The sequence below is a fragment of the Centruroides sculpturatus genome, unplaced genomic scaffold (assembly GCF_000671375.1).
Source record: "Centruroides sculpturatus isolate CEXI.00-Female unplaced genomic scaffold, Cexi_2.0 scaffold784, whole genome shotgun sequence".
In the NCBI taxonomy this organism is placed as follows: Eukaryota; Metazoa; Arthropoda; class Arachnida; order Scorpiones; family Buthidae; genus Centruroides; species Centruroides sculpturatus.
In genome coordinates this window covers 296197-311660 of record NW_019385141.1, presented here as the reverse complement: position 1 = coordinate 311660, position 15464 = coordinate 296197, and the positions used below count along the sequence as shown (strand labels likewise).

The 15464-nt window shown below is 30.0% G+C and overlaps 1 protein-coding gene across 1 annotated transcript in view; it reads right to left on the bottom strand.

Annotated features, from left to right (window-relative positions):
* The window catches only part of LOC111635348 (CREB3 regulatory factor-like), an 89373-nt gene that overhangs the window by 10664 nt on the left and 63245 nt on the right, over nucleotides 1–15464 (bottom strand). Inside the window, exons 5-7 of the mRNA XM_023380286.1 lie at nucleotides 13100–13517; nucleotides 4385–4458; nucleotides 4190–4300 (exon numbers count right to left, since the gene is read on the bottom strand). Coding sequence (XP_023236054.1) covers nucleotides 4190–4300; nucleotides 4385–4458; nucleotides 13100–13517 — 603 coding nt within the window. The remainder of the gene's footprint in view (nucleotides 1–4189; nucleotides 4301–4384; nucleotides 4459–13099; nucleotides 13518–15464) is intronic.

Below are 15464 nucleotides of genomic sequence, written 5' to 3'. Positions count from 1 at the left end.
TATATATATATATATAATATAAACATATTTTTGAACATTTTATGTCAAAATATTATTTTTGAATATTTAATATAAATTTATTTACAGATTATTTGTACTAAAATATTTAACAACAATAACGAGGCAAGAATATAATTTACAAGTACAAAAATAATTTTTTTAGATCTTCTCATACAAGAGATTTCTCATAATTTGACATATTGCAAAATTTTATTACAAAGCACACAATTATTATTATATATTATACATTTGTGTAAAACGATAATTGAATCGTTGGTTGGAAAAATATTTAATATTTTAAACTGGACAGGGTAAGTTTTTTTCTCATTGGAAAAAACAGCTTAATGAAATGAGTGCATTTTATTTTTTTGTTGTAAATTTGCAAATTCTATTTATGCTATGTTCAGAATTTTAAATATAATGCATGGGAATGAATGCAAATTTAATATGCAGACAAGTCTTATGAAAAATTCTCAGAGTTCAGAAAATATCACAGATTTTTACACACTAGTTGAATTTTAAATCTATAGTACGGCATGCGTAATTGCAAGGATGCAATTTATTTAAAATTTTGTGGAATTTTAAAAATGCGTTTCGATCCTTTTCTCTAGTTTGATCTNTTCGCTCTCGTAAATTTTTAAAAATTCCTCCAAATTTTCACGTGACATTGTTCTAACTACTGAACGATATACGACGGCACACACGTTTTGGTGGGTCTACTCAGTCTGACACACCGCAGGAAAATCAAATGGTTTTTCGATTCTACTGAGGTGGTCGGCGAAGCTGTTAAATTGTACCCCATAAACTATCAAGAACTATAAAGGTCAGGCATGCATGATTACTCCTTTAAGGATTAACCTAATGAATACGGGCGTTTCTACTCAGGTGGTCGGTAGAGTTTGCCGAAACTGTTAAATTTTCCCCCACACATTTCCAGGAATGATTAAAAATCAGGCATGCATGGTTACTCCTTCGAGGATTAACCCATGGTGTATAGCAGCCTTTAGCAACCACAAAACTGTTCAGGTACCTGTTGGAATGCCTCAATTGTCCCAAAACGATGTCTTGTCACCTGTCCAAAAGATTTGAATTGGTCTCCAAACATTCCAACAGTTCATGACAAATCATCACACAGACGATTTGTCATGATAGTCTGTTGAACTGTTTTGTCAGACGAGCAGAAGGAACAATTCCTTTTGCTCGACAAACATTCAGCACAAATTTCGCTCACATCTTCTGCATTTGCAAATCATCAGTCACAATGGATTTTGCTAAATTCCTGTGCTATTAAATGAACATTTAACTGGCAATCAGAGTTCAAAAGTTCTTGTACTTTGGGCCACATTTTCATTGGTTTGGGTCATTGTTGGATGTCCAGTGCATTGTTTGTCTCCAATGTCTTCCCAGCCATCTTTGAATTTTTTATGCCATTCAAAAACACGTGTTCTAGACATGGCTTTGTCCTTGTAAGCCTCATGGATCATATCAAAAGTTTCCATAGCAGAATTGCTCAATTTAATGCAAAATTTGATGGTTTGCTGCACCTTGACTCTCAACATGAGCATTAAACATACTTTCACTTTGGGCGTGATCTATACACTTCAAAGGCTCAGAGATAACTGAGCTGGGTCTCATAGCTTACATGACATGCCAATGGGCAGGGGTGGAGGGCAGATCCCATTCCCATTCTTCACTCCTTCCCATTGGCAGGAAAAAAATCAGTCCTTATATTTATTGGACAAACCCTGTATACAGAAAGATATATTTGAAAATGTATTTTATATACTAATGAAACATCAAGCGCACAAAACTAGTGGCCAAGCAGTCTTCGTACCTGAACACTGGGAGTTCAGTCATGGGTTTGCGCCTCGCTCAGACAGGCTGGCTATGTGGAGTATTCCAGGTTTTCTCCATGTCTGTAATGCCTAAATAGGGGCTAGTTTCCCTTAAAAAGACCTCCCGGAAGGCATCCCTTCTAGGCAGATCACCCAAGTGTTGCATTACCATACCTTAACAAACAACAACTTCAAGCACATAAAATAAAATATAAACACAGTGGGTGATTGGTTAACAAACAGTTCAGACTGCAAACAAATCAGACAATAAACACTTTTGCAAAAGATTTTTATGTTCAGATAACAAACACCCAATCANTCAGTCCTTATATTTATTGGACAAACCCTGTATACAGAAAGATATATTTGAAAATGTATTTTATATATTATCTAATTAATGATAAAATAAAAATACAAATAAAGTGCACAATTAGAATCCTGTATGTCTATGCCTTTTCATATATGATTAATCAAATCAATCAATCAATCTGTGGGCTTATCAAAGAATGACTACCACATATTAGATAGGAATTCTGAGTCTATGGTTAATGTGGCCTTAAATGTCTCTAATGTTTCAAGCATTCTTAATAAAATGAGTCTATGATGACAATTGTTTATTTTTGCTTCATTTAGATTTGAAGTGATCAGTGTGTGATTTGAAACTGAAGCAGGTTTATAAAATAAACTGAAAACATTTGTTGGAAAAGTGTTTTTGATTTTACAAATGCATGATAATTATAAACATAACTACATAATGTAATAGAAATTTGCATGGAATTAAATAAAATTGAAATACTATTTGTCTAATATAAGTCCATGGCAAATTAGATATAATACCAGATGTATACATTTGTCTTGTTGAAAGTACTGATGTGAGTGACAAACAGACCATCAATAAAGTGTTATTTTAAATTTTAATTATTTTGGAATTCAATCGTTTAACTTCAATCATTTTATCAAAAGTTAAGCTAAAATCCATAAAAATTATTTCCCACGGATTTAGTTCCTTGTTGAGGATGATCCATCTAGTCATTAGTGTGTCACCCGGAACTTTCGATAAATATCCAGTATTGGACGCCAGGCCCTTAACAACAGACTCCTGACCTCATGGAAAAACCCAGAAGGAACCAAAAATAACAAAGGAGAGCAATGACAAATCGAGCCAGTCGTCCTCCAAAGTCTGTCCACAAAAGTCACCTCCAAAGTGTGCTAAAATACTGTGCCTCCGTCGATATCGACATACGGATAACTATCACGCCCAAGTTCTTGATTTATTCTACACCTGTCGGATATCTCCCTCCGAAGAGCTGTTACCCGAACAATTCGAATAAAAAGACCCTTCGAACACCCAAAGAATCCCATGTTTGAGTCATCCATCCTCAACTTCTTTATAAGGTATTTATCCACACGCAAGTCGTTTGTAAACTCTCTCTCTCTCACGACAGTTAAATTTAAGAAAATAGGGATATTCATAAATCCAAGAGCATATATCGTGTACTCCTGCCCGCTAAAATAAATTTGTTATTGTTTATTAATATGGAATCCGAGTGAATCACTTCTTCATTTCTCTCTCCTCACCTCTACTCTGAATCCAACTGCCTAGCTGCGACTGCTCGTGTGACGTAAAGGCGCAATTTCCGAGTCCTGCAAGACTCGGTGGTGTCACATCCTGATGTGGTGTCGAAGAGACACCGACCCGACGGTCACACTTTCATTATAAAAAAGATTTTATCATCATCTGACAATGTATACATCTAGTATTATATCAAACAAAAATTTTATGAAAACATCATTGATTGTTTTAATGGAAGGAAAATGTCAAAGGAAAGCATTTAGTCTAGAAAGAGGAATATTTATTACATTAAACAGTTAATTCCCAATGATCACATGACTGGAAAATAAATAGGAAGATCTTGATTGATAGAAACTGAACACAGTTATTTTAAATTCATTATTATTATTATTATTATTATTAATTTGCAATGTTTCAAATAGTAAGATCAGAATCAAAGAAATTAATGACTGATTTAACAATACAATGAAAAAATTTTATATTTTACTTGTCACATAATTTCCTTCTATCAGTGCACATTGCTTTTTCTGGACAGAAATATGTTATTACTATAAAAATTGTAAATATAGCAAATTTCAATTTCTTTCTTCATAACAGCAGAAAGAGATTTGAGTGACTTATTGATTAATTAATATTGGCACATTTTAGGGTATTTAGATGGCTTCTATTATATCCGTTATAGGCAAATCTGATCCAGATTGCCATTTCTATAATAGTAATTTGTCATCTGATAATTAAAAAAAAAATTCTCTACCTAATTTTATTTAAAAATAATTCTTACCATGTAAACTTAGTACTTTTTCAACTTTTTGAGTTAGCGATGACTGTTTACTTCCTTCTAATGTTTCTTTCAATAATGGTTTTATTTCTTCTATTAAGACCAATAAATTATCTAACAAACCAATGGATAAGTTATGATTATATTTTATTATACAAATTTTATTCATTTTAACTGAATAGAAATGCATAAACTTACAATGTTCTTTCTGTAAACCATACAGTTTTAATTTATTGGCTTCATGTTGAGCTTTCTTCTTCAATCTACATACTCTAAAAAAACAAATTATATTTAATCAAGATAAAATAAAAATTAAGAAAAGAACTACAATTCAGAATTTACTATTAAAAATACTATTATGTTATACTATTCTATAGATCCTTGTTATTCCATTTGTCATTCAATTATTATAACTTTACTACTTAAAGTAGTATATAATATTTTTATTCAGTATCCTTTAAATAATTTTGTTTATGTATTTCATGTAATTGGACTGCATTTTTCAAATTGCAGTTCTGTACTTTCCTACTGTCATACATCTGTCCTCCATTAATCTTGAGATCAAAGTTAGATAGATGAAAATCAAGACTGAGATGAAGGTCCCTATTAACTGTATATGATCTTCCAATATGGACTGGAAGTTCATACATAGATAATATTTTAATTTAACAATAAAAAAAATCATTCCACAACTGCAAAATAGATAAGAATGACATAATAATAGTACACAGGGAAAAAAATTGGTACAAAAGAAAATTTAAGGAAGGCTATGAAATTATTACAGACAAAAATAATAATAACAAGAATCTAAGCATAGAAATTCATAAAAACTGGTTACAACTGTTAAAATAGAATGTTTATAGTCACAGGTGAGGCTGTATGCGGCACTCTGGGAGTGAGATGTTGCATGTTGCGAGGCATGCGGGGGAGGCTGTCAAGTCGAAAGGGAAGGAGAGAGGGAAGACATGGGTTGTATCTTGTGTACATCTGTCAGGCACCTTCCGCACTATCTATGTAACAGACTGAAGAGGGGCAGAAGCCCAAAACACATATATACATGGATTAAAAGTTGATGATGAAATTATTTGCTAAGTGCCAATAAATTCACCAAGTCATGACATTGAACCAAACAAAAGTAAAAAAATCATTGTCACAATGCTGGACTGCAATTTTTAATGTCATAATAAGTACGAGTAATTCCTTGTTAAGTATATAAATGCAAAAGAAAACAAGTATTTCAGATTCACAAAATTGCAATTACCAAAATAAGATATATTATCTATGCCAACTTTTAAATTAATTATAGCATTTGTTTTTACAAAGTGCTATTATTTAGTTAATGAATTAAAATATGTAACAAAAGTTAACAAATATTGAAATAATTGAATTGAAGTTTAGACTATTTACAAAAAATATCAAATTTTTGTAAATAGTCTAAACTTCAATTATGAAGAAATATATCCTGAGTAATTACAGAAATTGTATCCATATGCAAATGAAGTAAGATAACTCGTAACTACCACCGAAGGGCCTGAAGCAGTTAAAAAATGGATAAGGACAATGTGGTGAGAAGAATTCTTTGTGTTTTTAATGTAAAAGTGTCAGAACCTATAACAGAAGGCTGACACTTGATCGGTTTTAACATTGTGAACCTTTTTGTACTTATTGTTTACCTTTGTTTTAAGAAGTATATTCTTCAAAAAACCATGTTAACTATTACTTCTGGGGTTGTATAAAAAAAATTTTTGAGTCTCTTAATCCTGATATTTTTTGTAAATAGTCTAAACTTCAATTATGAAGAAATATATCCTGAGTAATTACAGAAACTGTATCCAAATATTGAAATATTCCTATTCAACATTTATCATTTTTGTTGAAACTTTTTTGACTTGAAAACTACAAACAACCTCAACTAGAATGATTGACTGACCTATATTACTACTTGATTAGTAATTACCTAACTTGAAGTTTTTGTTTTACTTGTTTCTATAACATTAGATATCCAAAATTATATAACTGATACAATAATGCTTTATAAGAAACTAGCAGATGAGCCCAGCATTGCTCGGACAAAAAGTAACGATAGCAAAAATTAAGATTATTAGATTATAGCCAATCTTACCCATTTTCATTGAATGCAAGAATTAGATCCCCTCTTCTGAGACTAAGTAGAAAATGTTAGATATCTGCTTACCACACTGGGATAATAATAATTAAGATTCACAGCAACCACTAACTAGTGCGTAATACCACTAAGTGATGAATACAGTGGTGATATTCAAAATATTTAACAAAGGGTTCACTAACAGAAAATTTTTCCTTAACAATTTTTTTTCACTCAAATGGTGCATTAGCAACATTAGTGCAAAAACTGACCTTAAAATAACCATATAAATAAAAAAGATATATATTACACACAATGATAAAACTGACGTAACTACGCGGTAAGTCACAAACACCGACAAACCAAATGGAAGTTTTGGTTAGAAATAAATACAATACTTTTTCTTGCGATATATCTAATAATAGACATCATCTCTCGAAATACAGTATCTTTTTTAATTCGCTGTCGATAGCCCGACACGTGTTATGCAGCCATCTTGTATTTTCTCGTGTGGATGGGATTGTGGGATCTTTGTCAGTAGATCTAGTTTCTAGTTTCAAGAACTCTTCGATCGTGATTGAACCTCATTTCAGTCGAGGGAGGTTGCACCAAAACAAATGGGGTATAAGGCTCTAGTTTAGTAGTGTATACAGTCAACCCCCCTATAACACGGGTTCCTATAGTTAGGATTCCTATATCACGGCAAAAAAAGTGTGACAGTATTCATACAAACATGCTAAAAAAACTCATATAATTTGGCAAAACATCATCACCAACTCGTGATGCGACAGGATTGGTCGAATCTAGACCAATAGCAGATATTGTACAAACCGTTGAGTTTAAACGAGCAGCAGACCTACTAAAAACCATTTATTGTTTAATGTCCATAAAAATTATATTTATATTAATGATGATCTCCAAAGTTCAGCAAATTTTTCACAAAAAAAATAATTTATCAGGAAGCACGCGAGTGCCATTCGATGACAAGCTCCATGACAAAAACAAGCTTAAGCAATGGCGTAGTCAAACAGTGCACGCTCAGTAAGTAATCCTATGATTTTTTGTTTATAGCATAGTTTATATGGATTATTCCCAAAAAATTATACATATTTTGGAAATGTTGAGTCAAATTAGTCTAGAATTGATTAATTTTACGGAAGAAACCTTTCAGCTGTAGTCCGTAAACTGCATACATGCCAGGCTGTGATTGGCTGGACTCGTAGAAAATGGATTCATAAAAACCAGAACGTATCTACCGTGTTATGGGGGGTCGACTGTATTTTAATATATTTTTTAAAAGAAACAAAACCACTGAGAAATGTTACATGTGTTTAACAAGGTTTGGAAAACTTTGAAAATGTTAACAACGGGTTCGGCCAAACCTGTGCGAACCCGCTGAATATCACCACTGGATGAATAACAAACATTTTCATAACTCCTTCTGGGTTCTTCAGATTTACTAAATTCGAAAAATAAGCTGGATCTTCCTAAATCATTCATAAATATAAATTCGAACATAAAATTGAACATTAAGACAAGGAGTTTGAATAAATCAAACTTATGCGCATATGCTTCCCATGTCAACTTTATATACAATGGAACACTAAATATCGTGAGAATTTTAGAAGAATCTAAAAATATGTTTTGATTTCCTGCATAAATGCAAAAAAGACATTTAAAATAGTACAGTAGAAGCAGAGTTCTTAAGGGTAATCCTTATCCCCCACGGTGGAAATTTCGAAAAATCCCTTCTTAATGTATGTTCTCAAGATGTACCCTAACTGTGAACCAAATTTCAACTTTAAACTCCTAACCGTTTGGGCTCTGCACTTATTATTATCATTATCAACCCATCTCGATTATATTATAAGATATGTGTGTTTATAAATACAAAGAATAAAGAGTAAACGTTAATTATATAATAGTCCTATCAGATAAAAAAAAAGACAATATATAACATAAACAAACATCACAAAATCTGATAAATCTGTAAAGCCAAACAATCACCGGATTACATCGGGCTACTTTTCCAGTAAACAGTAATTTCTATAGGTTTGACGGCTCTCATCCATAAATTAACATTCAGCTGACAATAATTTCTTTAACCTGGTCAACTATCTAGTTATTGTTTATATCAAATGTCGCATTTGACTACGAACGAGACGATTTATTGCTGTAACCACGTGTCATGTGCAACCAAAGAGGGGGTAAAAAAACATCTCTTATTCCCGTCTTGTTGATATTAACGTCTATAGGATTATCTTTAAACAAATGGAGGAGATTTCTTTTGTTGATATACTAACGATTTTTTTCGAGGAGATCGTCTCGGTCATGGACCGTAGAAGGTCCCCTTTTTACCTAATCACAAGGTTTATTAGAAAGGTGATACTGTTCTAAAACAAAAGGGTTTTGGACCGTCACATATGTAAGAAATTATAAATGTATTTTTTCATATCAGATACACTAGCCTATTGCTTTAGAGTTAATAAACACTCTATACTTCATTAACATAATTTTGTTATGAAAGATGATCAACACAAAACCTTCCTCACTTACATAGAAGTGTAAAATTTGTTATGAAAAACTACATAAAATTTAACAAACCACTTGCATTAACAAAATTTTCTCTTCTTTTTCCATTATTATCCAATCATTAACCTTACATAAAGTAAAACAAATCTATTGTAGTTTTAAGCTGATATTACAATATTCTGTAATTTTTTTGAATAATTATTTTAATCTGTATTATTATGCTTTTGTGATTAAAAAAAATCTCTCTCTTGTTATATTACGCCATCATATTACAACAATTTCATTTAGCTATTATCTTTTACATTATAAAAATAAGTAATGAACAGAAATAGTACCATATGTTAGTCAGTTATATTTAAATAATGTACTCTTAGAACCTATAACCGGTGTGACATAAAAAAAAACAAAAGATAAAGTTCACCACAAAATGTCACAGCAGTTTGAAAATGTTTATGGTGAACTTTATCTTTTGTTTTTTTTATGTCACACCGGTTATAGGTTCTAAGGGTACATTATTTAACACATCCTGGTGTTTTGTAGTGTAGTTAGTTATATCATTTGTATTTCATTATTTCCATTGTAACATAATTCATATTTTATTTGAAAAATTTATTACTATTAACAATATCACTATTATTTCATTAAAACATAATTTTAAATATATTTTAATATATTAATATAAAGAACTATGATAGAATTATAACGTAGAAATGATATGTATTCAATTTACAGCTTTCCAGATTCTGAAGTACAATGGATTTGAGAAGCCTCTATAATGAAAGTATATTATTATAAAGGGAGCTTTAACTTGTTTATTTCATCATAATAATAGTGTGTGTGGATATAACATTTATAGTCTTGTCAGTGAATATGTCACCATGGGCAAATGCAGCTCTTTTTGAGTTAAATGCGGCTCTTGCTGAAAGTGTTAATTTCTGCTTTTTATTATTATTTTTACAATTTTATTTCCACAATTTTGTGAAAATATGTTTATTAAAAAAATTCAATATTTGTTTTATATAATATAAATATTATATAAAACATAAAATCGATTTTATATAAATATTATATAAAATCGCAGTACAGAACTGCAGTACAGAATAAAAAAGTACAGAACTGCGGTTCCCATGCATTTTGCAAAACCTACATTTCGGCTCCCACTGACTTGCTTGCCCACCCCTGGAATATGCTAACAATTAATGCAGAGAAATAAAAATTTTTATAAGAACTTTCTGAACTCCATTATTCCACAATGTAAAATACAGGAATTCACAATGCATCTCTACACTGATGAAAAAAATTAATACAGCAAACTAATATATCACTATGTACTGAATATCAAAACAAATAGCTGGATTCTTTATTGTGCTACTTTAATAAGTTATTAAGCAATTTGGCTAGAAGTAGGTGATTAAGCTGGCATCTCATGTTAAATTTGATAACTAGAAATAAATATATTTAATTTTGAATATTCTGGAAAAAATGATTGGTTTTGAGTGAGACTCAAACCCACAACTCCTGTTCACTATGCAGATGCACTGCCAGTTATGCTATCTGGACCATCATCTGATCTTTGCTTTGTTTAATATTTGAATTATCAGGTTGGTTGTAAATATTGTTATGTATTGAGCATAAAATTGTAAAATATAAATAAATTATACAATAAAATCAGTTATTTTAAAATTAAAACAATGAAATTTTTCAAAGTACAGTGGAATCTGTTTATTTGTAATCACCCAAGGATTCAGGTAAATTCAGTGAAACTCCTCATACTGTCCACCCAGCAAAAAACAACAGGATTACTATTACCAATATCAGTGCAGACCCATATCCCAAACATTTTGTGTTCATGGATGGTTCGAAGATTGAGGACAATGTAGGAGCATCTGTAGTTCACTCAATTCATGGAAATTCAAACTTTAAACATCATTTGGGTTTCAAACTTGCCACAACTATTGCACGATACCAGAAGCAGAGCTATACGCAATTTACCGTGCACTCACCTATATTCAGAAGTCAAATACGATTAAAGGCAACATATGTATATGTACAGATAGTCAGACTGACTTGAACAGAATCAACCACAATTACACCAAGTGTCAGACAACCAAATTAATTCACGAATTAATTCATAATCTTACAAATGTAAACATTTCCTTTGCCTGGGTCAGAGGACATAGTGGCGTTCAAGGGAACAAAGAAGCAGATAGGATTGCAAAGCTCTATGCCAACTCTTCAGAAAATAAAATTTACACAAGTATAACAAAAATGAATATAAAAAATCTTGTGAAACAGACTGCAAAACAACTGTGGCAGATGGAGTGGATCAGCGGTAACATAGGAAGGCTGACATTTAGCTTTCTTCCTGATATTCAGGAACATTTTGCCATGAAACACTTGTGCATCAACTACTTTTCCAGCCAAATTTTAACCGGTTACAGTAATTTTAGACAATATTTACACAGATTTAGTTTCAGTGAAGTGGACACATGTGATTGTGATAACTCTTCAATTCAAAATGTGGAACATTTTATTTTCAATTACGAGAAGTTTAAACAAAAACATGAAAGACTAATGTACAGTGTTTTACATCATGGGCTTAACTGGTCTTGCCCCCTCTCCAAACTGATTTCTAATCGAGGGATTTTTGAAGAGCTGATGAAATTCGTCATAGACATAAAAGCTCTCAACATGAATTTTAACAGGACATAATTCTCCAGGCAAGCCAAATCATACTCTTATATATGTAAAAGTTTCTAAGAGTTTTCTTTTATCTTTGTATACATATATGTTTCAAGTGTTTAGTGTTTAATGTCTATGCAAACTTTAAATGCCAAAAATTATGGTCATCCTGCAACGTAACCTCTGCAATGTGCCAACATGTACATAATTGTAAACTTTTTATGTTTTTCAGAAGTTAATTTTGATGATATTTTATTTTTGATTGTCAGAATTTTTATGTAATTACAATTTTCATCTACTTGTCTGCATTTTTCAAACTGGTAAAATTATGTATTGCTTTTGCAACTTCCTGTAAGCTTCAGGAAGACTCATTGTACATATGTTTTATCTTTCTGTAGTCATTTATTCTGTAAATAAATGCCGGTGCAGACGCCATGGACCTCTCCTTTCATCCCCTTTCCTATCTCACTTTATTATTATTTTTTTTTCCACCTTCACCTCTTCTCTTAAACTCTTTTCTATCTTCTTTTCACCCCAAGCAATACCTATGAGTATTCCTGGATCTTCATCCCCTATGCTTCAAAGATATAAGCGCCACTCGATATTGGTAAATTTAATATAAATTAGTTTATTTTCTACTGTCGCAAGAAAATTTTAAGAACTATATTTGTTATTTAACCTTAAAAAATCATCTTATTTTATAATGTCTTAGAGCAAACCTCATTCACAAATAAAGTCCGTGATGTACTGTAAACATCACCAAATTGTAAACACGTACATTTACATGTATATACTGTACATACAGTACATGAATTCGTAAATTTAGATTACTTGTTTCTGTATTATATTAAAAACTAAAATTTATTTGTTTGTAAGCTTAAAATATATTCTTATTAACCACATATTATTAAAAATGCATTTATAAATAAAATACAGAACTGGGAAAGGTTATTTGTGGTTTATCCTACTGACAAGTAAATTTGGAGACAAGTAAATTCGACTTACGCCATTTTTCAATTTAAGTCGCATCTCCTGGAACCAATTACTGACGTAAGGCGAGGTATACCTGTATTGTCTTTAACAACAGAGTAATTGAACTAAAAATGTCAATAATTTAAATTACTTTACTGTGGCTAAATTACTAAATAAAGAAAATAATGATTAAAAGTAGCAACATTTAAAATGCTGATTAAGACTGATAACAATTGTTCATAATGAATTCACGTATCAACCATATACCAAGGCTAATAATGAAAAAATATAACTTAAAAATGTCTGTTTACCTGAAAATAATGATAACTATAACCAAATTCAGATTACAATAAGCAAAGCTTCTTATAAGTTTATTTTAAGTTATATGTTTTGGAATAATGACTGATAACAACATCCTGGATATTTTAATAATAAGCAGATTCCACTATATTTAACATAAAACATTCACTAAAGAGAGACTTTTTCAATTTAATATACTTTATTTGGAGTTTCATAAAGAAAATGAAATATCTCAAGCAGAATTTAAAAATTATTATTGATTAGATAGACTTTATAATAGCAAACTAAAATAAAGGTAATCTCAAAATAATATTTGTATTTACCTAGATGCCAATTTATTCTTTTCTCGACGTGATTTAGGTCTTGTGTTGAAAGGCTGATCAATTGTTGGTTCTAAATCGTTTATAACTTTAGTAAGTTTCTTCAATTCTAAACCAATGGAATACAATTTATGTGGATTTGGTGTTAAATCATTTCCATCACCTCTACGAGCCTTCCCTGCGTGTTTTACACCATCTAGATGATACTGCATATTAAACACAGGATCACTGGCTTTACTCAGAATATATGGATTTAGGATACTTGATTGTTCTAAGGCTATTTTTGGGCCTTTAGGACCTTTAGATTGAATATTGTATTGCCAAAAGTATCTTTTCTTTTTCTTAGTATCAGAGAATTTTTGTCTGGATTCCATTATAGGATACCATGATGTATATCCATATTTATCTCCATCTCCAGAATCTATAAATAGATATTTAATACTTTATACAACTGTAGCTTTATGATCTAAAACTATTTTGTATATATAAAATATATATTACTAAATATAAAGAATTCTATTAATATTTAAAATTTATTCATAGTAATTTTAATTTAAAATAATATATTTTGTAAATGAGAAAGATATAGAAATTTTTAAACACTTAAGTATTATAAACTTGCTACATAAACCTAAAACCTATAGTACTTTTATTAAATTAGTTGTCATTTCTGTGTAACACAATAGTGATACCAGTTTTGTTGAAAGAAATTAGCATTAGCATCAACATTAGGTAAGATGATGTTGATGCTGATGCTAATTTAATTTTGGATAAAATGAGAAATAAAAATTTTTCTTATTACAAAATCAAATCACACTTAACAAAGCACATGTATTCCAAAGTATTACTTTATCTATTATATAAAGTTTGTTAACAAAGTAACACAATACAGATGAATAGACAGATAAATATATTTACATCTTCATATATATATATATATATTTTTTTTTTGTGTGTGTGAGGTAGCTAACTTTATGAAGCTTTACGAAAATCAGATAATTTCCCATTTTCCCAGACCATTGCAGTTGTGTGTGTAGCAAGACTGATTATAGTAAGGGTGGCTCTAGTAAATTGTTAGGTTATTGGAGATCTGGGAGTACAGAGTACAAGTTCAAGTAAAGGAAATCTGGGACCTTCTGGAAAATTTTTGAAATTTTTAAGTGAAATTTAATGTTTCTAAGCACATTTTTATCCTCATAAATGGAGAACTTTTTTTTAATCCCCAGAACAATATTCTTTGTCTATAAAATTTTAAAAATTACTGTAATAAAATATTTTAAAATAAGTTTTATCTTGTTTAATAAAAATGCATATATATTTATTTATTAAAATATAAACATAAACACAAAAATCATTCTCAGAAAAATAAAAAAACTTACTGATTATTCACTAGGAAAAAAAACACTTCAGTGTATCTTATGTACCAAACAAAAAAATTAGAAAACAAAACGAAATAATATACAGTACCTTGCCAAATTATTAGACCCATGCAAAAAATTGATGATTTGTCAGTTTTTGATGTAATAATTTAATAAAAAAATGCAATTGTTAATAGGCTTATTTAAAATACTAATGTTTATTATGTCTTATGAAATAAAAAGTTTTTCCATATAAAAATTTGAATATAATACAACTTAAAAATTTAAAAATTAGTATTTTGAATGACCACCTTTAACAGCCAGTAGTGCTTCTATATCATGAGGATATTCCTTGTAAGAACAAAAATTAAAAAAAATGTATAAATGGGCTATGCTTCCATACCTTAATAATAACCTATATCAATTCCCTTTTGTAGTAAAAAGCTAATTTTTTTTTCATTTATAGTGTTATAAAAAAATTTAATAACAACATGAAAAAATACTAATTCCTTAAACAATATTATGAAAAAAGAGAAGAAAATAGTATAAAAAGTTTGATTTTAGTCAACGGGTCTAGTAATTTGGAAAGTTACTGAAGAAAATAAGAAACACAAATAATTCAAATGATTGCAGTCATCTGCTATTTTATCACCAAAATTTTTATAGAATCATGACCATCTTTTTATTTTTGGCATATTTTTTCCAAATGCAAATAAAATTAAATTTTACTATTATAAAGAAAAAATTAATTACAACATTTAGTCTTAAAATCATCCACTTTAATAATAAGATTAAATGTTTTTGACAAAATGTCATTTTCAGGAAATTAGCTTTTGAATAACTATCCATGACATATTAAAGCATACAAAGCTCTTGTGTGTTAAATGGAATTAATTCAAAATGATCAATTAGAATTTTTTTTTAAAAAGGCAATAAGAATTAAGATAAAATACATAAATAAAATTAATTGAGAAAATCATACAAGATTAACCAGAAATCCAAAAGATATA